Source organism: Ceraceosorus guamensis (assembly GCF_003144195.1).
Source record: "Ceraceosorus guamensis strain MCA 4658 unplaced genomic scaffold IE81scaffold_25, whole genome shotgun sequence".
Classification (NCBI taxonomy): Eukaryota; Fungi; Basidiomycota; class Exobasidiomycetes; order Ceraceosorales; family Ceraceosoraceae; genus Ceraceosorus; species Ceraceosorus guamensis.
The window spans coordinates 32,655-57,660 of record NW_020290020.1 but is presented as its reverse complement, the minus strand read 5'-3'; the positions used below and the strand labels follow the sequence as shown (position 1 = coordinate 57,660).

At 55.6% G+C, this 25,006-nt stretch overlaps 11 protein-coding genes and 1 non-coding gene across 12 annotated transcripts; 8 read left to right on the top strand and 4 right to left on the bottom strand.

Moving 5' to 3' along the window:
* The first annotated feature begins 366 nt into the window (after positions 1-366).
* IE81DRAFT_322980 (hypothetical protein) lies at positions 367-2,794 on the top strand. Its single transcript, XM_025513803.1, has 6 exons — positions 367-649; positions 732-1,155; positions 1,248-1,260; positions 1,333-1,995; positions 2,091-2,251; positions 2,376-2,794. Exons 1-6 carry the CDS (start codon positions 546-548, stop codon positions 2,676-2,678), a joined length of 1,668 nt encoding a protein of 555 aa, XP_025370002.1. The 5' UTR covers positions 367-545; the 3' UTR covers positions 2,679-2,794.
* Positions 2,795-2,895: 101 nt separating this feature from the next.
* Positions 2,896-5,084, bottom strand: IE81DRAFT_312932 (hypothetical protein). Its single transcript, XM_025512471.1, has 2 exons — positions 4,372-5,084; positions 2,896-4,303 (listed from the first exon to the last, which is right to left on the bottom strand). Exons 1-2 carry the CDS (start codon positions 4,801-4,803, stop codon positions 2,972-2,974), a joined length of 1,764 nt encoding a protein of 587 aa, XP_025370001.1. The 5' UTR covers positions 4,804-5,084; the 3' UTR covers positions 2,896-2,971.
* A 282-nt stretch (positions 5,085-5,366) lies between these two features.
* IE81DRAFT_t13 lies at positions 5,367-5,485 on the top strand. The gene has a single exon. It is a non-coding gene; the product is annotated as a tRNA-Ser (tRNA).
* Positions 5,486-5,777: 292 nt separating this feature from the next.
* Positions 5,778-6,810, top strand: IE81DRAFT_109746 (P-loop containing nucleoside triphosphate hydrolase protein). Its single transcript, XM_025510076.1, has 4 exons — positions 5,778-5,921; positions 6,005-6,218; positions 6,295-6,592; positions 6,691-6,810. The coding sequence occupies exons 1-4, from the start codon at positions 5,860-5,862 to the stop codon at positions 6,795-6,797; spliced, it is 681 nt and encodes a 226-aa protein (XP_025370000.1). The 5' UTR covers positions 5,778-5,859; the 3' UTR covers positions 6,798-6,810.
* A 360-nt stretch (positions 6,811-7,170) lies between these two features.
* On the top strand, positions 7,171-8,567 carry IE81DRAFT_109762 (hypothetical protein). Its single transcript, XM_025510077.1, has 2 exons — positions 7,171-7,525; positions 7,607-8,567. Exons 1-2 carry the CDS (start codon positions 7,310-7,312, stop codon positions 8,354-8,356), a joined length of 966 nt encoding a protein of 321 aa, XP_025369999.1. The 5' UTR covers positions 7,171-7,309; the 3' UTR covers positions 8,357-8,567.
* Positions 8,568-9,312: 745 nt separating this feature from the next.
* IE81DRAFT_347023 (hypothetical protein) lies at positions 9,313-10,169 on the top strand (the record flags this gene model as incomplete). The annotated part of the gene is made up of 2 exons (XM_025516106.1): positions 9,313-9,531; positions 9,597-10,169. 2 exons carry the CDS (start codon positions 9,313-9,315, stop codon positions 10,167-10,169), a joined length of 792 nt encoding a protein of 263 aa, XP_025369998.1.
* A 1,402-nt stretch (positions 10,170-11,571) lies between these two features.
* On the top strand, positions 11,572-12,174 carry IE81DRAFT_347022 (hypothetical protein; the record flags this gene model as incomplete). Its single annotated transcript, XM_025516105.1, has 1 exon — positions 11,572-12,174. One exon carries the CDS (start codon positions 11,572-11,574, stop codon positions 12,172-12,174), a length of 603 nt encoding a protein of 200 aa, XP_025369997.1.
* Positions 12,175-12,359: 185 nt separating this feature from the next.
* Positions 12,360-13,507, bottom strand: IE81DRAFT_322976 (Sm-like ribonucleo protein). The gene is made up of 4 exons (XM_025513802.1): positions 13,264-13,507; positions 13,071-13,169; positions 12,901-12,951; positions 12,360-12,765 (listed from the first exon to the last, which is right to left on the bottom strand). The coding sequence occupies exons 1-4, from the start codon at positions 13,306-13,308 to the stop codon at positions 12,508-12,510; spliced, it is 453 nt and encodes a 150-aa protein (XP_025369996.1). The 5' UTR covers positions 13,309-13,507; the 3' UTR covers positions 12,360-12,507.
* Positions 13,508-16,158: 2,651 nt separating this feature from the next.
* On the top strand, positions 16,159-17,030 carry IE81DRAFT_109667 (hypothetical protein). Its single transcript, XM_025510075.1, has one exon. It carries the CDS (start codon positions 16,289-16,291, stop codon positions 16,913-16,915), a length of 627 nt encoding a protein of 208 aa, XP_025369995.1. The 5' UTR covers positions 16,159-16,288; the 3' UTR covers positions 16,916-17,030.
* A 168-nt stretch (positions 17,031-17,198) lies between these two features.
* IE81DRAFT_347019 (hypothetical protein) lies at positions 17,199-19,998 on the bottom strand (the record flags this gene model as incomplete). The annotated part of the gene is made up of 6 exons (XM_025516104.1): positions 17,199-17,609; positions 17,688-18,185; positions 18,276-18,421; positions 18,508-18,532; positions 18,633-19,514; positions 19,666-19,998. 6 exons carry the CDS (start codon positions 19,996-19,998, stop codon positions 17,199-17,201), a joined length of 2,295 nt encoding a protein of 764 aa, XP_025369994.1.
* A 1,314-nt stretch (positions 19,999-21,312) lies between these two features.
* On the top strand, positions 21,313-24,514 carry IE81DRAFT_366218 (hypothetical protein). The gene has a single exon (XM_025516996.1). It carries the CDS (start codon positions 21,576-21,578, stop codon positions 24,171-24,173), a length of 2,598 nt encoding a protein of 865 aa, XP_025369993.1. The 5' UTR covers positions 21,313-21,575; the 3' UTR covers positions 24,174-24,514.
* IE81DRAFT_109629 (hypothetical protein) lies at positions 24,318-24,963 on the bottom strand. The gene has a single exon (XM_025510074.1). It carries the CDS (start codon positions 24,790-24,792, stop codon positions 24,463-24,465), a length of 330 nt encoding a protein of 109 aa, XP_025369992.1. The 5' UTR covers positions 24,793-24,963; the 3' UTR covers positions 24,318-24,462.
* Between the last annotated feature and the right edge of the window lie 43 nt (positions 24,964-25,006).

Below are 25,006 nucleotides of genomic sequence, written 5' to 3'. Positions count from 1 at the left end.
GTGAGCTTCGAAAGCCGCCTCTATGGATCCGAGCGTCCACGATTGTGATCAGCAACTCGAGGCTGAGGTCAAGAGTCAAGAGTCAACTAGAGTTTTGAGTTTGAGTCAAGAGTTTCTGATGAGTTTTGAGGGTCATGAGCCACCAATTAGGCGAGTCACGTGTGTCTCGTACCACCCGGTGCAACATCAGCCCCATGCAAAAAGCATCGCCACATCTCCACACACCCAACTCTGCTCGCTGCATGACGCACGTGCAAGAATGCCAAGAGCTCATGCAGTCATGCTACATAAGATGCTGCGCGCGCCGTGTGCAGGCGCTGACACTCACGACTCACCCTCACCATGATCCACGCATTTCTGGATGCGCACATCCTGCCAGGACATTCATCTCACTTGTGATACCCTCGCCTCCTCGTGTTCGAAGAGGCAGCGCACGAAGGTCACAAAGTCATCCCTCTCCCATCGCTCGACTGGACCTTCAAATCGGCGCCTACGACCGCTCCTGCTCCCGCCAAGATCTGTGATTTGGATCGATTTGATCAAAGATGCCGTACCCTTATCATCCGATGAAGGACAAGATGGAGAAGCTGGACCAGTTTGGATTTAATGCCATGGCCAAATTGAAGGATCAAAAGGCTGCGGGGACCAAGTAGGTCATCAAAGAGATGTGAAGCATCACCTAGCTCTCGCATGATCCAGCTCACGTACCCGTCTCCACTCCATATGCCTAGAACAAGCATGAAAGACCGCTTGGACATGTCCCGCACAGCAGCGGATAGGAGGTGGGATCAGACTGCCAAAGCTCGGAAAGAAGAGGAGCAGGAGGAAGCGGGTCAAGCTTCGAACACATCCGCGACCGCATCCTCCTCGCGAGGCGCACCTCCTCATCCCCCATCTCGCTCCACTGCCTCCTCCACTCTCGCTGGTCCTTCTCCTCTCCCTCCTTCCCGTGCCAACTCGAACAGGCCAACTCCAGCGCTACCGCCCCGAATGGCCAACGAAGCTGGAACGAATAATCCACCACCGGCGTATGGCAGCGTTGTTCCTCCTCCAGCTCCTCCTTCCAGAAAAGTATCAACGGGCGGAAATGCGACATTTAAGTGGAGTCAGATCTCGCAAGCGGACAAGCAAGCGTTCTTCGAACTGCTAGATGAGGTGAGCGTACAAGCCAATTGGCTCTTGCGTCGTTGCGCCCAGAGCTTCCCAATCCTGACCTCCTTCTCATCCATGCGCTAATGATATAAAAGTTCTTTGCAGAGCGTGCGTAGAGGCTCTGCGACCGCCAGCTCTGCGTACTGATCGCGTAGCATGTGCATCATCGCAATCTTTCAGTCACAGCGCGCACCTCCTCCGCACCCATCCCAGGTGCGGTCACCCAGCCTCGTCCGCCGTCTTTCGCTCCCAAACCCTTGAGTGCCAAGCCCCCTTCTTCACCTTCGATCCGCGTGGCGCCGGTCAAATCCTCAGCTCCCGTCCCTGCCTCAACAGGCTCTTATCCACTGCTCACGGCGTCTTCGAAGCCGTATGACGAAGAATCTACAGCTCGGACACTGGTCGATCAATTCATGTCAAAGACGGGCCCTGAATGGACCTTGCCCAACGCCTGGTACGCACAGTCACCCTACGCTCCTTCCTTCGTCGTCTCTCATCGAGAATGCACTCGATCTTCAAGCATACAATGGGTGGGCACGGAGCGCACCGTCGTCGGACACGCAGCTTTCCAAGATCTCAGTGTGCTGTGGTACAGCGTATCGTGGTCCGAAGGAATCTTTGGGAATAGCGGAGCAAAAGTCAAAGTGGCGGTGAGGGATCCCCCGGCGCCCTTGGATGCGGCACGACTGTATAGCGAAAGCCAAAGGTTCGGCGAAGAGGTCGCGCGGTTTGTGGAGACATGCGAGGGAAGCAGTGTAGGCGATGGGGAGTGCTGGACATTGGCCCAACAAGCTCTTGTGCAGCTGAACGCTACTAGCGGCCTGACAGGTCCTTATGCAGTTTGTGAGGTGATCGGGCCGATCGCAATCGGCAGCACTATCGTCTGCATATACGTTGAGCTGATGTGGACTACCTACCGTCATGACCGCGCCTGCTAGTCGAACCCATCTCGTACACCCTTGGACATCTTGTTTACGCTGGAGAGGCGGATGCAGGAGGCAGGTGGAGAGGTGGAGACTACGCCTTGCGAAGAGGAGACATCTTGCAGTGGAAAAGCGCTCGATGTTCCCACGTCCATTCTCCTGCCGGATCGTACGTGGTGAGTTGAAGATTCTTCGATCTGCCGGTCGATCGGTCGCAATCAAGCAAGCGCTCGTCAAAGCGCCGTCTAGCTAAGGTAGCTAACTATATGCTACACTCGCTTTCGGGCCACCCCTTTGCAGGATCTCGGAGCACCAGACCACACAGCCGTGCTGCTTTCCGATGCATCCGCTCCGGAGTGGTACCACGCCCTGGCTTCCGCAGCTGATCCGCACGACGCTCCTCCGATGGCCCCTCAGCACCTCGGTCATTTGACAGTCATGGAACAATCGGCAAGAAGCGTCTGCAGCCGCACCACTTATGATCTGTCGACGCTTTCAAGGGGCAATTTGCACGTCTTCAGACCCGTCTCGTACGCCGCGCTTGGTGGCAAGCCGGACAATAGCTTTCCGAGTGAAGGCAAGAATATCAAAGTGTTCAAGTAGTGCCTGCTTGACGTATACTGGGCCAAACCTCTGCTTGTCATCATCCCTTTAACACTGTTGGTCCCCCTCCTTCCTGTACTCTGTATCGCGCAATGTCACGCCGAGATGCTCTGATCGCTTTTGCACGCTCCACGACGTGCATTGACTTTACTACTTGGGAGCGCTATACCCGTCGTACGAATAGACGACTGCGCATGAACACCCAGAGCAGCCAGGAAACCCGGCTAAACAGCCCGCAACTTGGTTTTTAGGTGAGATGTGGCATTACGTCGCAACTTCAGAGCAGCGCAAATCTACAGCTCTTCCTTGGCCTCCTCCCGCGACAACTCAAACACCCTGAGCGAGCCTCTGAAAGCTTCGTGCCAGGCGACGCCATTGTCTTTTCTGAGTATCTCATACCCTTGCTCCGTCCATTCCCACTCCCTCTCTCTTCTCATTCGCTCCTCTCTCAATTGCATTTCCGTCTTTGGCGGATTATTCTTCTCCACCGCGCTAGGCTCTCTCAAGCCTCTTGCCAACGTCCTCGTATCCCTGATTTGCCGAGGTAGGTCTTTGTAGTAGCTCTCTCGCGCCTTGGACACGTCCGTAGGGGTCTTTTCGAACCGAGGTAGAATAAAATCTTCCGACCTCAAGCCCCAGTCCAAATCTCCACCCTGAGGAGGAGACTGCCGATACGCTTGCACTGAAGAAGCTCCTTCGAACTCTCGCGCATTGGCAATCGCACCGAGAGCAATGGCCAGACCCGCTTCGGCGCCTTGTCGCACCTTTTGCCTTTGGTAGAAGAACTCGTAGATGCGACGAGGTGCGTACCTGAAGCCGTAAAGATTGATGTAGTCGACAAAGACGAGAGGCGCTTGAGCAGGGATTTGCGCGGGAGGTGCAAGACGTGCATCTGCCGCTGGGGATGAAATGCCCTCGACGACGGAGCGGGGACCCATGGTGAAAGGTATAGAGCCCGTGGCCCCCCCTCCGTGCCTCCGAGGGGGCAAAGGTGCACCTGCTCCATCCCCTTCGCCTTCGAGTGAGGCAAGCGCAGCAGCCGCGTTCCTCTCAGCATCCGACAGAAATGAGCCCGAAATCGACGAGCCGCCTTGAGTGGCTGTGTCGGAAACCGCCGCGCTACCTTCCGCCTCTGCTAGCGCTTGCTGCCACTCTTCATCATCTCTGCTCAGAGGCGAAGCATTGCGCAATCTTTCGGCCTTTTCTCTGGCCTGCGCAACTTCCGGATACTCCACCTCGTCGAACACGGAATCTTCTGCAAGCCTCTTGGCCAATGGCTCGTCAAGATCCGACCGAGCAGCGGGCAGAGAAGTAGTCCAGCCCTCTTTCAAGCCCCACATGTATTCTTTGTATGCGGGCCTGCCAACGATTACTGTCGCACCTTCGAGCTCGCGTTGCAGTTGATCTTGAGCTGAAAGAGCGAATGGTGACGATGCGGTGAGCTGTGCTTCGGATGGAGGGTCGGAGGAAGAGGCTCCGGGACTTGAGGGTGAAGTGCCCCATGCTTCCAAGCCGAGAAGCTGTCTTCGTCGAGCGTAAATGTCTTCTCGCACTGCTCTGCCTAGTCCCCCGTAGCGCGTGCCATTCGTCGTGTCCCAATCTATCGCTGCTGCTACCAAGATTGGCTGCAAGACCGGCGCGCTCGAGCGTCAGCGGTTTTCGGACCTCGCAAAAGCCTCCTCTCGGCACTCACCTTGACGAATTTCTTGAAGAACATCAAGCTCTTGTCGTAGTCGTCGTCTCCCGGACTCTTGGCGCAGTACACTTTCACTTTGCGCGTGAACTGATTGGGCTTGAGCGGCTGCTCTGCCAGATGCCTGACCTTGTCCTTGTACTCCTCTCGAATCCTCTTGCATTCCCTTCGATCGTACACATAGAGAGCAGTCAAGGTAGAAGTGGTGCCGATGAATATCAGCCAATTCCGAGAGGGCAGCTTAGGCTGCCATGTCAGAACGCTGCGCGGAATGCCGAGATACTGGAGGGGCCGCAAGGTTGGCGGGATTTCTCGAGGAGGCGCGGGCGGTTTGACAGCGGCGCTAATTGGTGGGCTTGACGTGGAGGTGGAAGCAGAAGCTGTCGGGCCTGACCCCGGGGCAGGGTACCCGCTATTCCCTGCCGAGACCATCTTTTGCGTGACTGTCCCCAGAAGCCAGAAATTGAACAGGCGAGGCGAGGAGGTGTCAAAATCGCGAGTAGTCACAGGTCAAAGGGATGAAGATGCATCTCCCCCGACCCGATCAGAAGTTGAGTCCTTCTCTGCAGTAAAAAAAGTCGCGATTCGACGCAGCACCCGCAAAGGTCTGCCTCCGTGCGTTGAGGTCACGTGATACGGAAGTTCCATCCTGAGGTGCATAGTCTTGCCAATCAAAAATCTTGAATCACGAATCAAGGTTTCGGCTCAACTTGACTACTGACCGATCGCTCGCTTCGACTACTGATCCACCGTGCATTGGTGATGCTACACTACCCCTCATCAAGCTGCGGCTAAAGGATGGTGAAGCGATGGCGCGCGTGACGCGCGGTCAGCGTTCATCCATACGGGGATCAAAACGAGGCCGCGAGTCAATCCATGTTGGTCCCACAGATCTGCTGGTAGCCCACCGTCTGAATCAGAGGCACATGACTCCTGTGAACATTGCGACGCATTCATATATCTCAATTTCTGAATCACGTGATGCATCTCGTTTTGGCGGCTTACCGCAGTGGTTAACGGGATGGACTTGAATTTTAGATCAAGAGCAATTACGACACGTGATTTGCGAAATCCATTGGGGCAACCTTCGCAGGTTCGAATCCTGCAGCCGTCGATTTTTTTCGCCCTTTTCACGATTTTGAGAGCTTGTACCAGTGGTGTGAAACGTCCGGACGCCATGGCTTCAACTCAGACTTTGAATCCAAAGGGGAGTTGTCGAAGGGCAAACCAACCTTTGGGGATTGGACGAAAATGGGGATGGAACTGGAATGTGCTGGTTGACGCGTCTTACACGCGTGCGGCCAGATCTTTTTGTGTCAGCTAGGCTGCAACTACTCGAGCATACATGTGCGCATACCTCCACATGACTCCCTCCATCCGCACCAACGCTCGGCGCAAGGGAATCCGGTGAATGCTTAAGCTGACCTCCATCTGCTCGCGCTCTGAGCCACCCCTTTCCAGCGCTAACACATCAAAGCGGGCATCAAAATGGACGCGCAGGTGGACCGCTTAGTAAAGGAGGCTCTCAGAGCGCTGGACGAGTCGAATGGGTAAGCGGGTTCCTTCAGAGCTGTGGCGCTGATCTTATCTCGCTGATGTCTTCTGCTCACTCGCGATCACCAATTTGTGTCAGGAAACGCGTTCTCATTGGACTTTCTGGCATTCCTGGATCAGGCAAGTCCTCTCTTGCGCGAGCGGTGATTGCCGAGATCAGCCGAATGATGCCAATTTCGGCTATGGTCGTACCGATGGACGGCTGGCACTTGCCAAAATCCGCCTTGGATGCAATGCCTGAGCCAAAAGAGGCCTACGCTCGGCGTGGCGCGGAGTGGACATTCGATGGCGAGGTGGGTCATCATCCGCAACCGTCACGCGGCGAACGGTGAGCTTAGCTCTCACATTGCCCTTACAATTCCGACGCAGGCCTTTGCCGACTTTGTAGAGGCGTTGCGCTCCGCAAAATCCTCCCTGTATGCGCCCACATTCAGTCATTCCACAGCCGATCCAGTGCCGCACTCTTTGGAGGTGCCACTAAGCGTGAGATTGGTGCTCCTCGAAGGTCTGTACTGCAATCTTTCGGAGCCACCGTGGGAACGTGGCGCGAAGGCACTAGACCTTAGGTGGGTGGTGGACATCGACGAAGCGGAAGCAGAAAAAAGGTTGGTCGCGCGACATGTTGCCACTGGTGTGGCAAAAGACAGGGATGAAGCTTCTTGGAGAGGTGAGTGGCCAGATGTCCGCCTTCTTTCCGCTGTCTCGTCTGACAATCTGCCGTCCATTGCACTGGACTGCGTTGGCCTTCTCTGCATTGCGCTGTAGCCCGTAACAACGACTTGCCCAATGGAGTCTTTCTGATGCGGCACGTCTTGCAGCCCGCACGGCACATCGCAAGCCTGGACGATCCCAGATGGGAAGGTCAAGAATGAAATGATTAGGCCGCACAATGCTAGTCTCACAGATCCTGCAGCATCTTCAAAGCGATTCGCGCCTTAGCTCTCCAGTACTTTCGTCCTAACGGAAGTCCGCAAATCCCGCGCGTAATGCGCCTGACAGTCCTCGACTTGGCTGCGCACGGCGCTATTCTGAGGCTCGCACTGCAGCCAACCCGACATGAGATACCTAAGGCTGCGCCTTCGCATCTGACTACACCCACGCACATCGCCACCTCCGCTCGCAGACGGAGTCCCAGTCTAGCAGCGAGCTGGCCTCCTTCCCTTTTCTTGCTGTCTTGAGCGGTGCCCGCCACTTGATGCCAATCGATCTGGCTTGCACCACAAAAGGCCGAGGATCACCAGACTCCGCTTGTCCAGCAGAAGGGGCTCCGTCCATCCTGTTCTTGCTTTCGATATCCTGAGCCCTGCAGACCTGCAGTCTCGACGCGTACAACACTCAAAGATCTCTCTTGACTTTGCAAAGCTAGCATCGGCGGCTACTCAGCATGCCGAGAAAGTCACTCCAGACTATATGGTCTTTGCTGCTGGGATCAACTTTGTGTGGACCGTGGGCTCAAGCTCTGGCAGACACAGCGCGATCTGCATCGCAGGCTTCCCTTCCACTTCTGACGAGGCCAGCACCTGATAAGATTGAGTGGCTCGTGCCTCGAACGATCGATCCTGTGGCCGGAATGGATGAAGCGCTGAAAAGCGAGGTACTGGTGAGTCTGGAGGCGTTCGAACAGCGAAGTAGTGAGACAGACTGCTCTGACTCGGCGTCAACTCTGCCTTGAGGTTTGCAGCGCGAGTATCGCTACATAAAGGCGAATTTTCTCAGAGCGAGCGAGCACGACGCGTCAATGGCGAGGCTTGACACCCCGGCGATCAGAGCTGAAAAAGCACGAAGGGTCCATGCGATGCTAGATCACGCGCCTGTCAAGGTCTCGCCTCAAGTCAGACAGACGTTTGTCGACCACAACCAAGGGCATATAGAGGAGTCTACTTTCGAGCGGCCATTTGTCAAAGCGCTTTCGCTGCACGAAAAGTATCAGCTCATGGAGCACATCAAAGCTCAGGCTCGCCAGCACCAAGTGTATCCCCATCACTGGCAGTTGCTCAAGCTTCCAGATGAGGAGGAAAAAGTCTTGAGTCAAAAGTACGATGAAAGTAAAGCTCGTGCTTTCAAGAAGGCCGAAGCTGCCCTCCGAGGCCCCATTCAAAAGAAGCAACGCGTAGATAAGGATGCGGTGGAGAATGATGAGCCTCAGATCCCCCTTCGCGAAAGTGAGCAGTCTCGCTTCCCGCGCCCCACACGACCTTCGACCACCACCCCCATACATCCGCATCGAGCCATTGACAAAGATCAGATTGCAAGGTCTGTTCGCGATAGGCGTCAGGGCGATCGCCTTTACAACATCCTGCACAGGGACTTTGGCTCGAGAAGGGTCACACCTGCTATGCTAGGCGTGAGCTCTGAGCACGTCAACAAGCAAAGATCGCCTGTTCGAATCTTTCCCTTGAAGAATCCGACTTCGCGGCTTCGTGCAACGTAGCCCGTCATTCCTCGACAACTATACGCTTCCCAATCAAACGACACCTAAGAACGGCAAACATTGTCCCATCTGCTATCAGAGCACTAGCCCGGCCGGCCTTCTGTCCCACGTGTGAAAAAAAAAGTTGGTCGACTGGTCTGGCTGCGCCGACCATGATATCACCTCGTGCAGAAATGGAATTGTCAGGTGGCCGTCAGCGGTGTGTGGCGATTCTTACGCCACCTATGAATACTTTGAACCTATTGGGCTGCGGCTATGGAAGCGGCTATGACTACGCTTCAACGGTGTGCGTGGTGGCAATTCGACTATCGTTTGCAAAGTCCAAATTATTTCCTGCAAATGAAGCACTGCCAGTCGCCCACAACAGGGGCTCCTTTGGCCAACCGCACCGACCTTGCGACGTCACGTCACCTTTGCTCCAGTCATTCTGCCAAACACTGACGCGCCGGCCGACTTTTGCCACCGACTACGCAGCGAAAGCGCTTGAGCGCCAGACTACCTCCAGATTCATGCTGTTCGGTGTTTACAAGCCTCGGCAGAGCCACCGAAACTCGAGGCGAGGGTGGCAACCTCATCGGTACCATTCCGCACGTCAGATTCACGGCGACGGTCTCGTCCATATCGGCACGGTGTTTGGCAAGGGAGACGCATGCTGATCCTCGCCACAAAAATAGCAACCAAGGGGAGCCGAGACTACTTAAAGGAAGGATTGCACCTTGCTGGATTCTGATCAGACGCCACACCAGCTGGAGCTACAGCTCTTGCACCGACGCAACTTGGCCATCAGGTTGCTTTATCCCTGTTCACCTAAGCTACTCCTTGCGACGTTCGATTCTAGAGCACTCCTCTTCATATTGACCAAAGCGTCATATCTGCTGTGAACGTGCCTTGCCGACAAGTCCACACCAGCGGCCCCCCGGAGACAGATCCGATACTCTTCTTTCTCCCTTCTTGCGATGCTGTCAACACCTCATAGCACGGCGCTGAACCTATTACTCTTTTTGGTCTTCGCTGCGCCAGCTTGCGCGCTGTTTGGCAGAAATGGCACAAACTCCTACTCTGCTGCTCGCTGGCTGCAGGATGCGAGAAGCCGTCACATAGACCAGGATGCTGCGGATGCCTTTTTGAGGAATCCCCTCAATGGAATGGATCCAGGTCTTAGGCGTCGGCTTCTCGTGAGTCACACCCGAGACTCAAGCGAGCGTCGACCCAAGCTGACGACATCTCTATCACCTCAAAGGCCCAGCAGAGACATCGCGCTCAGAATTACATGAAGTGGAACGGTGAAGAATGGAATGCATTCCATTATCGGCCCGACACTCCCGCGGAGATTGCAGAGAAGCAGCGAAGGGTCCATCTGCTGCTGGACAGCGCGCCCATCAATGTGCCTGAAGCCGCCAGAGCGCATTTGACAGCGGAAAGGCGACTAAACGACATTGACGCAATGCATCTCCAGTATGGCGGCGAGCTGCAAAATCACATGAGTCGTGGTGACCGGGAGTCTCTCGCAGATCACTACAACCGCCTCAATCAAATTCATAGCGTCTACCCGTTTGCGCGGGATCTTGTTAGGCTGCCGCGTGAAGAGCAGCAACGCCTGGAAGATCTTGGTCACGCAGAGCATAGAGCGGCTCAAGCCCGACGCCAACGCGACCGAAGCAGATCACGAAGTCCACCTCGTTTCTCGCGTAGCAATCGCGCTGATCATGCATCAGAAGAAGAATCTGCATTGCCGTCAAGCTCAGCACGCTCACGCTCTCGTTCAAGCTCTCCTCCCGACACTGCGTGGCTGCCCCACCCGCGCACTGGATAAGCGGACGACCGCTCACAGGCGCCGTCAAGTCTTGAGCGTCTGCTCTGCCACTGTTGCCAGCAGTACGTACAAGTCGTAGCCACGCTCTGCTTTCAGACACGTCTCGTCCATCGAACGTGTAGCGGCGCACGCCAATGCCCAGAGCCCCATCCACGAATGCATGCAATATGAGAGGCATTCTACTCACCAGTCTTGTAATCGCCTTCCTATCGTTTGCGATTGAGCGCAGTCGCGTTGATGTCCCCGTGGCGACCATTTCCGAGACAATATTGAGGGCGAGCAAGACGAGAATTTCTATCACGGCCATTTCGGAGGTAGTGCTGTCAATACTGACTTGCACTTTGTTCACGCTTAGGCAAAGAGGCGCCGCTTTACTAGTGCAGACGAACGCAGACGAGGAATGTAACGGACGATGTCTCGGTACCGCTGCCCTTTGGTGCCTGACACATCACCCCCCGAGGGAAGAGGTCGCGTGACGGCTCATCGTCGACGGCCACACCGTGGCGTGGCAGAAAGCGTTCGCGCCCGCCACTCACTGTACCTCTGAGTTGCTCAGTGCCTACCACATCGACGGTGGGCGTCAGTGTTCGGCGTCCCAGCAAGAACCTTTGCCGCCACAGGAGCGCTACCTGCGCGCCCTGTCGACGCTGTTCTTGTCAGCACGCCAGCCTAGTTTGCCACGCTGCCTACAGTACAATCAGTTGTACAGCGGACTTTCACCTGCATTCAATGGCCACATTTTCTTGCTCTTCCCTTGCTTTATCCTTGGCCCCTTGGCGCTGGTCGCGTGAGCTACATTTACGTGGACTTGTGACGATCTCCGCTTCCGATTCTTCTCACTTCGTTTCGCAGGTCGGCTACTTGGCTGCAGATTAGCTATCGCACTCTCCTCCGCACCAGCAACTATTTGGTTGAGGTTATCCTGAAAGGTCGTCGGTGGGCGTTTGAGCTGGACAATACAGTCGACGTTACTTCTACGGACAACGATGATGCTCGACGCCATGCGACGTCGTTTCGCAATCTTGGCGATGTTTGCCGTAATGCTCTCTGGAGCGCGGGCTGTGGTGCCAGGAAGCAGCTCGGCCACTTCAGCGATGGAGTCAGCGGGCAGCGCAGCAAAGCACTCACTTGACTTCGATGCTGCAATGAAATGGACCAAAGATCCTACCTATGGCATGGACGAGAACCTGAGGAAGGAGCTAATGGCGAGTAGAGTCGTTTGTGCACGACGTTGCTCCTGCTGACCGCGCGAGTGCTTGCGTTTCGTCGACTTCCCGGACCGAAGGATCGAGAAAGACACGAAGCTAAGCATTTTTGGCTCGAGACTGGCCGTGAATACCAGCAGCGCACGAACAGAGCAGACACGCCGGTAGAGATAGCCGAGAAGCGCCGCAGAATCCATATGCTGCTTGATAGCTCGCGAACTCACATTCCTGATGAAGCGCGAGCGCACTTGACAGAGTACAAGGACGACCCAGGCGATGGTGGAGTGAAAGACCTGTCAATCACCAACAAGATCTACATGGACACCAAGTTGGAGAGAATGCTGCATCCGGAAAGTTACCACCATCTTACTCGACACTACGCAGATATGTCTCGTAAACACTCCATGTTGTTTCCATTCCATCGCACCCGGCTAGTCAAATTGCCGCCAGGGGAAGGGGAGCGCTTGTCCGCGGAAGGAAAAGCGGAATTGGAAAGAATGCGAAAGGAAGATCCTCCAAAGCCTAAAGGTGGATTCAAGTACGAGTTCGATGGACCCGACGTTCCTCCTTGGCATCTGCGACCAGTCGATGAGCGAGCAGATCCTCCGAAAGCCAAGCGTCCTCGCACATTCTCGGGTCTTCACAGATTCAGTAAGCCGCGCGCCACGACTCGTCGTCGTACAGGCCGCGTCACTTCTCGAGCCCACTCCGCCTTGCGTTCCCCATCGCCCGAGCCACAGTCCCCTCCTGCAAGAGCTACTTCTCCTGAAAGCTCGAAGATGTCTACTGGTCGTTCGTGATGGCCTCTTTACTCTGCTATCCGAGTCTCTGCTTTACTCCGTGATGAAGGCCTCCCCCCCACCCCCTTCCCCTCTTCCCACATACAGTCCACTGTACGTACTTACTTCGGCGAACGCTCGTATTTTGAGTGCGTCTCATCGGTTGCGACTGCACTGCGATCACGTAAAAATCTTCTCACCAAATGCAGCAAGCCAAAAATACGACCGTGTGGCCCTCTTGAATTCGATTGCGTGAGAGTCTTGAGCCGTGCGTGACAGTTGATGAGCGGAGAGGACCCAAAACCAGGTCGATCGCTGTCGAAGAGTACCCTGAGATTGCTTTCAATTCTCAGCCTAAGCCACTCCCCTTCCTCTTCCGCCTCGTCCCCTATCCGGTCCACCTCTTGCTCCTCGTCCTCGGTCTCCGCCTCTTCCTCGTCCTCCGCCCGCTCCACCTCTACTTCCCAATCCAACACCTCCGGAAAGAGGCCCGTTGTTCCCTCCCCCTCTGCCTCCTCCAGCTCCACTGGCTGCCTGTCGCGCTCTGCGTGCTGCCTCTTCTTGCTCACGAACACTGTCTACCAATGCGTCTGCTACGCGACAATATTTGATCTGAGCGAGCGTCGTCAGGAGGTAGTCAGCAGCAGCGGATGAGACAGAGGTGGATCTGGTCCGATTCGATTACCTCTAGATGCGCAGGTGGCGCCTAAAGGCATGGGATGGACCCCATGTATGCTCTGCACTCACAGTACTGCCACGAATATAGCATTCATTCATCTTCCAGAATTGCTCGCCAGTCTAAACATTGCCATCACCGCAATGAGGAGCCTTGTCAGCCATCCTGCTCCACGCTTGTTGGCGTGATTGCGCGCACCCCACTACTTTGTAGCGCCCACACAGTCCACCCAGCTACTCACCGGAGAAGTCAAGTACACATCCCTCAACACCAAATTCATGAAGTTATCGCATAGGTCCAACGTTCCATTGAAAGTCTCTCCGTTTTTGAGCTCTACCAGCTATCATTGCGGGAAGCGGGTTTGACGAGGGAGGGAGAGCGGGTCGATGGGGGTGAGCGATAGACAAAGAGACCAAGAGAGAGCGAGCGCTTACCATCGGTTTGCCCTTTGCGGCGTTGAGGAGAGTGAGCGGCAACATGCTGCTTTCGAACCTCGCTCCGGCGAGCCGCTCTGTGATCAGCTGACTGCTGCTTCTGTCTCCGATCTCCGATCTGCGATTTACGACCGACTCGGACTTGAAGTCTCGATAATTCTGAGGTCGTCAGTATTGCTGTGAAGCTCGAATGGGTCAGATGGTGGAGTTCATCAACGCCACCTCATCATTGGGTAGGCGTTGAGAGTGAGTGAGCAAGTCGTTTGACCGACTTTTGAGTCTAACTTGCTTGATTCTCTGGGCACGAATCACGAATCGCACGCAGACCGTCATCCCAACACGCCCAGCTATCTTGTCACGTGCGCCGCCACCCGATCTTCTCGTGCGCTTCTCGATCCGTCACGAGTGGCCCCGGCCGTGCAGCCGCTGCTTCAGATGATGTCTCCTCGACCTGGATGCTTCCGCATCAGAACGGAGCCCGAGTTTAAGCACCATTCAAGATTCGTGATCCTTGGAATTTGCAACGGTCTTTAGCTCGTCCATCATCCGTCCCCCAGCTCACCAAGCATCTCTTGCCTCCTGACTCCGACAAAGGCAGTTGTGAAAGGCCTCGACCACTTTGTCCTTCATTCTGGTGCATCCCTACTTTTTGCGTCCCCATTCTCATGCAACGGTGCTAGCACATGTTCGGATTTTCTGCGCGATGGCCGGTGCAAGTGAAGATTTGGACCAGCTAGCTCGCTCCACCTACCTCATTCCGTGCAATGGAGCCGCTAAGGCTCACAAATCCTCTCGCGCACGCCAGCTCCATGCACAGCACCGCAATGCAGTACCTGAAATCGGATTGCAGAGATTGGAAGCCTTCGAGAATGACGAAGTGCCTGCACGAAGACGAGAGGGCAATCTGAGAGCTGCGCACAGATGGATAGACAGGGCATTCAAGGTGAATGATGACGCTTCTTCTTGCCTGTGATCAGTTCCAGCAAAGAAGCTCGGGCTCAACTCGATGGCTTGCCTTTTCAACTTCTTGCAGCATGGCCTCGCATCAGTACATGCTTCTACGCTGAGCGCTTTGAAGCACTGGGCCGATGAGAGCACCTCGAGTGCGACTTTGGATGGGGAAGCTTCAGCTCCTTCATTTTGGCTCCCGCAGCCATCGAATGGCCCAGTGCTTCGGACAGTGCTCCTAAAAGGAACTGCCCGTTTGCCGACTCAAATCCTCAAGCGCACACTCACGCGCAATTCCCAGCCAGCTGCATCCTCTGGACCGCGAGAGCGGGATATTTTCATACAGATGAATGCCGACGATTACGAGACTCATGCGCAGGGTGTCGATCTCTTTGTCCGCCTTGTCAGAAGAGAATGTGCGGCTGGCGGGGCTTGGGATGAACACGCTCCCGATGCGCAGGCAAGTGGGAGCGGTCCCTCGCGTTTGGCCACTCTGTGGAGCTTGCAGAGAGCATGCAAAGGTGCGCGCATCTCGAATCGAGCCCAAGTCATCCTCCTTGCCCACAGGCCTACTGACTGACGCCGACGCTATCTCTTTCGCAGCTCGCACAATTTTCTTTTCGCTTCCCGAGCTGTCCGAGCATCCTCTCGGAGCACTTCAAGATCTCCTCCAAGCGCTTCATTCTTTCTTTGGGCTGTCTCAGGGCTGGAAACACGATCGTGCTCCGAGACTTTGCACCATCTTTTCGGATTCTAGGCGTTGTTCCACAAGCTCGAAGGAGGAGAATGTTTTGGCTAGTCATGACTTACCTCTGCCCGCCACGACGAAGTGCTATCTGGACGTGCACGGCATCGATCTACCCGATGACCAGGCAGTCTGGGAAGCTGTTATCCATTCTGTGAGCGGCAACTTGCCATCAGACTGATATGCACGGAGAGTCGAGCGAAGCTGATGATCGCAATGATCTATCGCAGCTTTGGTTTCGACCGCACGAACCCCCCCCATTGCTGGTGAGCTACGAGTGCTGGGCGCAGCTGGAAACCAAATACAAAGCCTTAGACGCGGACATCGAATCACTTCGTCAAGCTCTCAAGGTGAGTGTGGCATTGCTCAGCTCAAGTATGACCGCCTCCTTCTAATCGTCCTTTGGTCGTCGCGCCGCATGCTGCGCATTGCTGCAGCTCATTGCGCTTCAGCACTTCTCGACATGTTCCGCATCCGCTTTGCTCAATCTCACATCGAGCTCAGACGCTCTGCACAGCTCATATTTCAATGACGCATTTTTCGTTCGACTTCGGCTTGCCCTACTTCACGGCACACAGCAGCGAAGCTCGGTGCCTCCTAGGCCATCTTGGTCAGCCACTTCGTCCAGCGGGCAGCGGATGACAGGTGACCTGACACCTGGCCAGCATCTCAAACGCTTGTTGGAGGATGACGAATATCTCCTCAGAACCTGCGAGCAAACCCTCACAGTCTCAGCCCATCAAGGTGCGATGAGCTCAGCGCTGCTGGCGACTGACTTACTTAGTTCGCTCAGCGATGTCGCGCCCAGCCGTGGTCAACCAGCTTTCAGCGCGTCTGAAGTCTGGCGGTTTCTACTCAAGAATGGTGATCAGAATGATGGAGATGGCTCAAGCGTCTCACACCTTGTCCAGCCGCTGCTGACGTCTTTGCGCTCGTTGGATACTGCAAAGCTCATCGAGAGGTTGAAAGTCGCCTCGATCACTTTGCGGCAAAGCACCATGCAGGTGGCCTCCGATGACCACGCAGACGCCCTCCAAAACGGGTCGCCTGCCTCATTACAGCTGGTCGACATGTTGCAGTCGTGGATCACTCAGCTCGGCAGCCAGTCTTCGGCCGGTAGCGCAGGCGATGAGGATGCTCTGCTCAACGGAGATGCTGCAAATCATTTCCAAGATGTGCACCGCAAGCTGTTGCAAGAAGAATCGATGACTACCTCGAAACGAACAGTGATCAACTCCATCTCCTCCTCCTTGCGGTGAGAGCGAAGCGTCGAGTGTTGTCGAGTCATAGAGAGCTAAAGTTGAGATTCGGTCCACGCACTCACACAGCTCAATGTTGAAACAAGCCTTGAGGGACGATCCGCTCACACGCCTAGCGAAGAGATTCGACTCTCCCGAATTCGTCTCTGCGAGAGTAGACGGACATCTGAGAAGCACACTGCTCCACGCTCTCAATCATCCCTTTGACGCTGTTCAGGATGGACTCTTGAGGCATCGAACCCTCGCAGAAACTCTGCGTGTCTCTGGCGAGCGTACTGAAGATACTTTGGGCGTCATTAGAGAGCGCTCAGAGATGCCCATGCCAGATGTCTGCGTGGCTTACTCCCTGTACAGGGATTCGGGAAGGATGATTAACCTGGCTGACTGGTACGATGCCTTCACTCAGCAAGTCTCGCTGCCGATCTCTTCTTCGCGCGCAACGTTTGCCGACGACCAACAAAGTTCTCGCAAACGTCCTAGCCCAGCTTCAGCCGGCGGTGAGAACGGCCAGACCGAAGGGCCGGCGGGCATGGAAGCCAGGCCTGAAGATTTGGATCAGGTCAGATTTGCATGCGCGGTCAATGAGCTGGCTAGCTTGGGTTTGCTCAGAAGAACAAGACGCAAAGCGGAACATGTACTCAAAACGATTTGGGACTTGCCTCCTGCACCGTCTTTTGGACATGTACCTGACACCGGATGACGCCGTTCATGCTTCGAACGGCCTTCGAACGGCGCAACATGATGCGAATGACTGGACCCAAAGAATTCCTATGATTTGCAAGGTATGGAAGCAAAATTTGCGCGGACATCGTGTGTGAGGCGAGAAGCGTCGGATGTATTGTGTGTGGCGCGCAGAATCTGATAGGGATGTGCGTTTGGACGAAAGAGGACGGGATGCCATGCGCACTGATGGGTCAATGTACACCGATGAGTTGGATGTTTGCGGTCAATGTACACACGAGTTGGATGTTTGCGCCCAATTCCTATGCTCCAAGCAGACTGCGGACCAGCTCCTCGGCCGCCAGAGTTTCAGCAGCAATCAGGCCCAAATCCTCCCTTGCGTGATGCCTCACCACATCCACCACGCCGCTCTCTCTCGAGGGTAACAAGCGTCTCAATTCGACATGCAGCACCAATCTAGCATGTTCCCTCCTCCTCATCAACCTATCCACCTGCCCCCTGTCTTCCGCAATAGATTGCGCCAATCTGTTCGATTCCGCTTCTGCTCCATTGTCCGTCGTCGTCGACGAAGGAGCGGAGATCAGGGATGCTAAATCCCTCTGCCTCTTTTGAGACGCTTGAATACGCTTTTGCAGCGTGCCCACATTATCGGGAATCAGCTTTTCATACCTAGAGACCAGATCTCGCGCGGCTTGATGCTGATCCCTTTGATACTGTCGGTGCGAACGATGAGGTCAGTCGATCCGAAGCCGCATGGCTGCAAGAAGTCAGAGCGCATTCCAACGACGCACCTTGAGACCGTCCAGCGTGTCGAGCCATTTGCTGGCCCTTGCAGAGCACAGGTCGGCGAAGTCTTGATTGCTGTTCGTCAAGCTCTCCATCGAATTGGTCACCTTCTTCGTCCTCTCCACTGTCCTCTCCTCATCCGCAGACGGCCCAGAATGTCGCGTCGAAAGCGTTTCGTTCAAGCTTGCCAAAGCGAGCGAGAATCTGCCATGGTCCAAGCCTAGGCCTTCTAGCCGCCTGGCCAAACGCTCAAAGACTATGCACAAATGACTCCACCGCTCGACGAGCAGAGCATTCCTGGCCTTGAAAGCCGAGACAAGAGTCTGGACCTCATTGACCTCCGGAATGGCCTGAGACGTCAAGGCAGAGCTCGGAAGGGAGAGGCAAGGCGAGAGACACTCTTCGACGAGCGCAAGTGACTCGGGAACGCTCGTTGTGGATGTGAAAGGAGAGAGCAGGTGCGCGCTCGAGGTTTGCTGAGCCAGACGCCAATCCGTCAATGACTGCAGACGAGACGTGTTCGATCTCGAAGATCAGCTCAACTCGCAGAGGCGTGAACATATGTGAGCCAGCTAGATCACCCAGAGACTCACGTCTTTCTCGGTCAGAAAGGCCCTGACAAGTCCATCGCCTCGGAGCACCGGGTGAGTCACGATTGCACGGAGATATCTTTGCAAGCCTCGCCTTCTGGCCTCCAAAAACGGATCCGAGCCAGCTATTTGTTTGCCCCCAATCGGTACTGCCAGGGGAGAGAATGAGACTCTGGTCAGCGACATCTCGCACTGCGCCATGGGACAGACATCCCATCCGCACACGAATACTCACTTGAAATTCGCTTTGGCGGCAGAATCTGATGTAGCGCAAGAGATGAGGCAGAAGTCAAGTTGGGTCAGTAAGAGGAGCCGGTGTCGTGCGCTGAATTTGCACTCAGCGCAATGCTGATCACCCACAGGCAGGAGTCTGAACGGATACCTCTTGATCAAGCAGTTAGCCAACCAGGTGAAATCCGAGTATCTTCGGACGACGTTCCATTTCTCGCTTGCGCCGCTCAGCCCGTCCGGGTCGCCCGAGGTCGAAGAAGGTCTCCAGCTCTTCCTCCTATTCTTCGAGCTGACATCTACGCTGGCAGAAGCTGTGGAACCAAACAGCAAAGCTGTCGCTTCATCTTGCGCCGCGTACGTGCTCGAGATGGAGTACAGCGTATGACGAAGAAAATAGATGCCACCCGTCTCTTTTCGTAGACGGACGCTGACGCTGTCCGCCTCGCATAACGCTGGCAGTAAGTGCGCCGCATGGACAGCGGCGATGCTTGGCCTTGCTCTTGAAGGCCCAGCGCCATCCAAAGAGGCGAAGCCGGAAGTCGACCGAGGAAGAGGTTCGACGCTCGGTGAGTCGGTGCTCGTAGGGTCGAAGCGAAGCAGAGGCTTGAATGCAGCTGGCTGGGCGCTGGTAGAAGCCCCACCGTACGCAAAATTATCAGGCTCATTCACGATTGGCAGACCTTCCCTGCGCTGTGCGTCGGTTCGAGCTGCTGTGCTTGCCGGACCGGTGCCGACGCCTGTTCTAGAATATGCTCCAGAAGAAGCTCCTCGAATGCGGGCTTGACTGACGGACGAAGTCATCGACGTGCATGCTTCTCGAACGTCATTTAGATCTAGCGTGGGGACAAATGGATACGAATCGCCCTGTCCTGTATTGATCACTTCTTCGATGGCCTCGGTGACATTCTCGACGGAGAGGCGCAGTCCATCTTGTGCTTGGGAGAGCAGAGAAAGGCACAATATGTGCTCGTGAGTCGAGACGCGCGCGGATTGACAAGCAAGCGTGATGATCTGCGATGATCGAAGCAAGAGGTCAGTCACTCAAGCCACTAAAAACGGATCGATTCGCAAATTGGGGGATTTGGCAAGCCTGGCTTGGCCCCAAATCACTCTGCAGACTCTATTGTGTGTGGTAACGACTCATACCAGCGCAAGCACTCACAGCTTCTACAACCGACGCCCCTGCACCTGCGCTGCGCAGCATCCTGTTCATCTGTCCGATGGATATGCTCTCCTCTTCATCCGAGCTGCCAGCTTCACACCTCCTGCAGATTTGCCAGACCTGGCCGTAAATGACGGGAAGCAGATCAAGCAGAGCACGTGGATCCGATGTCACCGGACTGCCGCTCCTCCCAGCAGCGCCACTTGTCGGCTCGTCTAGCTTGACATTGTATGCGCGCGTGACGTGCCCGTTGGCACCCCATGGATCTTCATCGTCTGAATCTCCCCCCTGCCCTGCTGCCTGACTAGGCCCAGGGCGAGAAAAATGAGACATGCTAGCGCGCAGTTTTCAGCAAGGTGGTGCGGAGGGCGAGCAGCAAGGTTCGGTATAGCTGATTGGCCAAAAAGGGGGCGCTGTATGTCGGTGTCCGTTTCGTCTTTAGGCGTGCAAATGTGCGAATCGCGAGGGGCCCTTTCCTCTCGATGTGCGCTGATTTGTGAGAGGTGGTCTGTCGCACAAGCTCCGAGAGGCGCAATGGTGAGTGTGATTGAGCTGGAGCGGCAGGGTGAAATGTGTAGGGGATGACAAGCTACAATGAAGCGCACGACTTGCCAGCCAGGCCGAGATTCGTGAATTGTGGTGTTGATGCAGGCATGACTGACTGCGCACCAAGATCAAGTTGTCAAGCTCAGATTGTGATCGAGTGGAGTGCGATCATTCAAGATTCAGATTCAGGGTTCACCAGATTCACAATTCACAATCTAGAGAATCTTGAATTGAACATCAATCTCGAATCTTGAATGAAATGTGGTTACACGCATGCGAGAGGGACATGTGCGGAGCTATGGGCGCGTCTGCATGGAGACGCGCGGGCGCGCCTTTATATAGGAGTCCGTGCGTCTTTCGCGCCCCACTCTGACTGCAGCCTACTGTGCCATTTGGACGACGGAGGTCCGGCGCTCGTTCTGAATCAAAATACATACGCAGGCAGGTAGGACGCGCGTGTACTTCACCCATGCATGCATGCCGATATACAGCAGCTGGCGCGCGCCCGCCGTTGCTCGCGAGAAGCCGCGCGCGCTAATTTGAGGAAAAGCCCCTGAGTGCATGCTTGCGCTTATTGGGGTCTGAATCGCGTGTGCGCGCGTCCACAGACGTCAGAGCTATCTACAGGCAATAACGCGAGGTCTGCTGCTGCTGCTTGCGGGCTGCCCTCACGATCTTGGTCAAGTCGTCGGCCGCGGCGCCAGGACGAGCCACGTCTCTCCTTTTTTGCATCTCCAAAACAGCAATTGTCCTGTGCGAGCGAGGCTGCGCCATTTATTCCGGGGAAAAGGTGCAACGGTCATAGTCAAGAGTGATTGGAATCACGAATAGTACGACTAGATGTAAAGCAGCAGCTGCAGCACGTAGGCTGTCACGATTGCAGGTCGCCGCGTGCTCGATCGCCGGCGCGCCCAAGGGTCGAGCGCGCGATTCAGCAGCCACAACATCGTCCTGCGCTGCGCTGCGTGATGCGTGAGATGCGTGGGCAGGCAGCAGCTGGCAGGCAGGCAGGCAGGCAGGCAGGCAGGCAGGCAGGCAGGCATGCATGCGCTTTTCGATTGCAAGCTCGTGATCCTTTCTTTGACTGCACCGAGCCGTCCATCTCATCCCTCTCATCTACTGACACACTTACCTCTTCATTCCATTCCGCCCTTCATCGCGCGTTTCTCCCCTTCCCTCCCTCTCCTCTTTGACGACAGAACGATTGACGACGCTACGAATCTCTTACGAGTAACGAGCCACGACAGGACACGAGATTGTCCCCAGAACGAGACCTCACCATCTGCGCCACGCCAAGAAAGTGGGCGCCCACAACGCGCAGCGTGCAGGCCGACCAGTCTTCGACGAGCGATATTGCAACGACCATGGCGGACAGTAGCGCAGTGGTCGATGATGCGAGTGATGTTCGAAGCGCAGGAACCAAGGCTTTGCTGGATGCCCTGATCAATGGCTACAACAAACAGGGTGGGAGTGGATCGCCACCAGCTTTGCACGCTGTTGATCAAGGTGCTCGACCAAGCGGTTCCTCCTTAAAGCTGCGCTACTCTCCTTCCTCGATCGGCGTTGCTCCGAACGACGCAGATGCAGTGCGAAGTGCGGGCACGAAAGCCCTGCTGGATGCTCTCAGCAATGGCTACACCAAGCCTGCTGGCGGTGGAGCGGCACCCGCGAATCATGCTGTCCAGCAAGGAGTCTCTCCCGATGGAGGAGCTCGCAAGCTGCTGTACTCTCCGTCATCCATCGGCATCACGCCCGTCTCTCAGACCGCCCCACCTTCCAATCTAGCAGCCTTTCCAAAGCTTCTATCCGCTGATGTCGACCCATCCTTCCAGGGCCACAAGTCGCATGAAATCGTGTCCGCCTTGGCAAAGCATCACGATGACATGCAAAAGCTAGAGGAGGAGCTCAAAAGGTTGGGAAAGGATGGTGACCTGCACAAAGGTCACCACTCAAACGAGTTGGCGGAGGCACTCGTCGCTTGGAGGCACAAGCATCCTGATCTAAAGATTGCCGACTTCAAGGCCGACAAGGGCTTGAGCAACTTTCTGGCCGGTTCAGCGGGTGCAACGGGTGGTGCAATCGCTCTGAACTCTTTGGAAACGCCTGCAAGCTTTGCAGTGGATGGGACGACGACTACGGCGATGACTTTCTCTTGGGCCGCTCAGCTCAAAGCTTTGCAGTGGGCTAGAGTCATCTACTGTATCACGTGGATTGTCGGAGGCTTGTTTCTGCTCTTCTTTGGCTTCGCCTCGCTCTACTGGCTTTCCAGAAAGGGCAAAAAAGCAGGCACACCCTTGACCCCCGCCGCAGCTGCGCTTCCGGGCCTTCGAGGATCAAATGGTAAAAGCAAAGGGAGCAGAGGACGATCTGCACCTCTCGCCGGAGGAATCGGCGGGCTTCTCATCGGCTTCTTTGGCTTTTCGACTCTTGCAAGTCTCATCAATGCCGCCATCTGCATCGCCAATCCGGCTCGGACAATGTCTTCGGGCGCCTACTTTGCAGTCTGGCTCGTACCTGGACTACTTGGCGCTGCGCTTTGCGGCCATTTCAAATTTGCTGCCAGGCTGTTCAGCGGCTTGCTCGGAGCTGCAAGTCTCACCATCATCCTCACTGCCATGTTCGGCATACACACTTTGCTCATTCGCGCCATCCTCGTCAGCATTCTTGCGGTGCTCCTCAGCGCGCCACTCTTGTTGCCCCGATCGGCACTGCTTCAACGACACCTGCTCAACCTCAACACTAGCCTCATCGGTTCGGTCGTCTTCTTGAACGGTGTTGCGCTCTTCGCGCCACCCGAAAAGTCTACCGAAAGCTGGATAAACCTAACAGCGGTGCTCTTTGCTCCGGACGGATCGGACGCTTTGAGCGCTGCCGTGGACAATTGGGGCACGTCGGCTTTTAAAGGATTCATCGCTGGGGCGGTCCTAGCAGTCGTCATTGGATTTTCATTCGAGGCTTTGCTCCATTCGCACTCGGGAGAGGATGCCGAGGCTTCATGGAACGACTATCTGGGCGCATATACGGAGAGATACGAAAAGAGTGGAATGCTGCCTGGCCAATACGAAGGAAGTTTGGCCAGACAGGGCCTTTTCGAACCTGCTCCGACGCCCTGGCAGCGCATCGCGGCTGTGTTTGCTGAGGCAGGATCGGCAAGATCCGGACCCGCATCGTACGGCAACATTCCTGGCGGGCAAAATGTTGACGACAGGGACACAGATGCAGATACGCTCACTGCGATTCCAACCAGGAAGCGTAGCAGAGGCGCTTCGAGTCGCAGGACGCACAAGAGTGGCAAGACGTCTCGAGGCGTGCCCGCTAGGTTCGAGGCTCTCAGTAGGAGAGACAAAGATTTGGACTTGGAGAATGGGGACGACAGCGAGAGCGAAGGGGATGACTTGGACGCTACGGATGTTGAAGACGTAGCTGGCGATCTTTCCCAAGAAGCGTCGGATAGCAAGAGTCGTTTGAGCTCCGCTAGCAAGGGACCTGCGACGTCCGAGCAACTCAGCGCCTTGGCTCGCAGCACATACGCTTTGCCATCGCCATTACCTCGTCCACCTGGATCATTGAGCACCGCGACGCCCTTGCCGTCGTACAGATCGGACGCGACGGCCTCGACGGGCGTGGGATCGAACATGTCCGGCAGTACCAAGGTGTCCTCCGTCAGCACAGCGCACGATGGCACGCCCCACAAGGCATTTGAGAATTACAGAGACGCGGGAGCGCCTAGGGCTCCCAATTCCTCTTCCAGACCCACGAGCCCTCTGAATCCCGCTTCGGGCGCAAACAACGGGAATGCGGTGCAGGCTACGCCAAGCTTGATCAACGCGATCAGTCGTATACAGGCAGCTCAGGCTCAGGCTAGAGCTTGGCAAGCTGCTCAATCGTCGAATAGCAGCCCGTACGGCGATCAAGATCCCACCGGCTTGCCTCGTGCCACTTCGCCTAGAACACCAAAATAGGGAGAACAAGACGATTTTGGCAATTGTTTGAGGGTTGGAGTGGACAAGAAGCGAGCTGTGGACATTTACGCGGACTTGCTCTTGCTTTGTCCATCACTGGAGGATGCCCCTACACCGGCCCAGCCCTGACCAGCGCGTTGGTGGCGCACATTCTTGGAGGCGCTTTACTACCGGACAATATTTTTCCTTCGCACGCGAAATCGTTTATATCCAGCCACGCAGTTTGTTCGGATCGTTTGGCTTTTTGCGGACTGCATATATGTTTCGTTGGGCGTCGCACGATGTTTGGCTACTTTATCGACTCTTGCGAGTCTCGTTGCAACTCTATATGATTCATCGTTCGCTTTGCTCCCATTGTCTGTTGTGCAGATCGCTGCGATAAGGTTGACGGTTGTCGTCCCTCACTGGGCAGCGGTGCCTGCGTTTGGTACTCACGACTGCAAGAAGCGCCCGTCCCCTCGGTCTTTGCTTTGGACCCCACGTTGTGGGAGAACGGGCCAGATATGGATTCTGCGCGCTGCGCAATGGCCTTTGCCGGGGCCTGTCGATGTGTGAGCGGAATGCTCGACAGGACGAGGCAAGTCCATAGCGTCATCGATGCAAGTAGGGGTCGTGCCATGAGCCCATTTGGAGCGAGTCGAGAGTTACGGAGTTTGGGTAGCGAACTGGATTGGAATTTTGGAAACCGAAAGGCGATCACGTGACTAAATCACGAACAGCATGTTGTGTGGATGGATGGCGTGATGCGCGAAATCAAGCATCTGATGACTCGACCCAGCAGCAGCTAGCGCGGTGGAGTGAGAGGTTGCAGAGAGCGGAGTAGGCTGGCTGGT

Bases quoted from the DNA above. Each gene is read 5' to 3' on its own strand.
- IE81DRAFT_322980 (XM_025513803.1), top strand. From the start codon at position 546: ATGCCGTACCCTTATCATCCGATGAAGGACAAGATGGAGAAGCTGGAC. The intron at 650-731 runs GTAGGTCATCAA...CCATATGCCTAG, and splicing joins CAAAAGGCTGCGGGGACCAA to AACAAGCATGAAAGACCGCT. The intron at 2,252-2,375 runs GTGAGTTGAAGA...ACCCCTTTGCAG, and splicing joins CTCCTGCCGGATCGTACGTG to GATCTCGGAGCACCAGACCA.
- IE81DRAFT_312932 (XM_025512471.1), bottom strand. From the start codon at position 4,803: ATGGTCTCGGCAGGGAATAGCGGGTACCCTGCCCCGGGGTCAGGCCCG. The intron at 4,304-4,371 runs GTGAGTGCCGAG...CCGGTCTTGCAG, and splicing joins TCTTCAAGAAATTCGTCAAG to CCAATCTTGGTAGCAGCAGC.
- IE81DRAFT_109746 (XM_025510076.1), top strand. From the start codon at position 5,860: ATGGACGCGCAGGTGGACCGCTTAGTAAAGGAGGCTCTCAGAGCGCTG. The intron at 6,219-6,294 runs GTGGGTCATCAT...ATTCCGACGCAG, and splicing joins AGTGGACATTCGATGGCGAG to GCCTTTGCCGACTTTGTAGA. The intron at 6,593-6,690 runs GTGAGTGGCCAG...ATTGCGCTGTAG, and splicing joins GGATGAAGCTTCTTGGAGAG to CCCGTAACAACGACTTGCCC.
- IE81DRAFT_109762 (XM_025510077.1), top strand. From the start codon at position 7,310: ATGCCGAGAAAGTCACTCCAGACTATATGGTCTTTGCTGCTGGGATCA. The intron at 7,526-7,606 runs GTGAGTCTGGAG...TGAGGTTTGCAG, and splicing joins CGCTGAAAAGCGAGGTACTG to CGCGAGTATCGCTACATAAA.
- IE81DRAFT_322976 (XM_025513802.1), bottom strand. From the start codon at position 13,308: ATGTTGCCGCTCACTCTCCTCAACGCCGCAAAGGGCAAACCGATG. The intron at 13,170-13,263 runs GTAAGCGCTCGC...CCGCAATGATAG, and splicing joins CCGCAAAGGGCAAACCGATG to CTGGTAGAGCTCAAAAACGG. The intron at 12,952-13,070 runs GTGAGTAGCTGG...GGCAATGTTTAG, and splicing joins ATGTGTACTTGACTTCTCCG to ACTGGCGAGCAATTCTGGAA.
- IE81DRAFT_109667 (XM_025510075.1), top strand. From the start codon at position 16,289: ATGTTGAAACAAGCCTTGAGGGACGATCCGCTCACACGCCTAGCGAAG.
- IE81DRAFT_366218 (XM_025516996.1), top strand. From the start codon at position 21,576: ATGGCGGACAGTAGCGCAGTGGTCGATGATGCGAGTGATGTTCGAAGC.
- IE81DRAFT_109629 (XM_025510074.1), bottom strand. From the start codon at position 24,792: ATGGCACGACCCCTACTTGCATCGATGACGCTATGGACTTGCCTCGTC.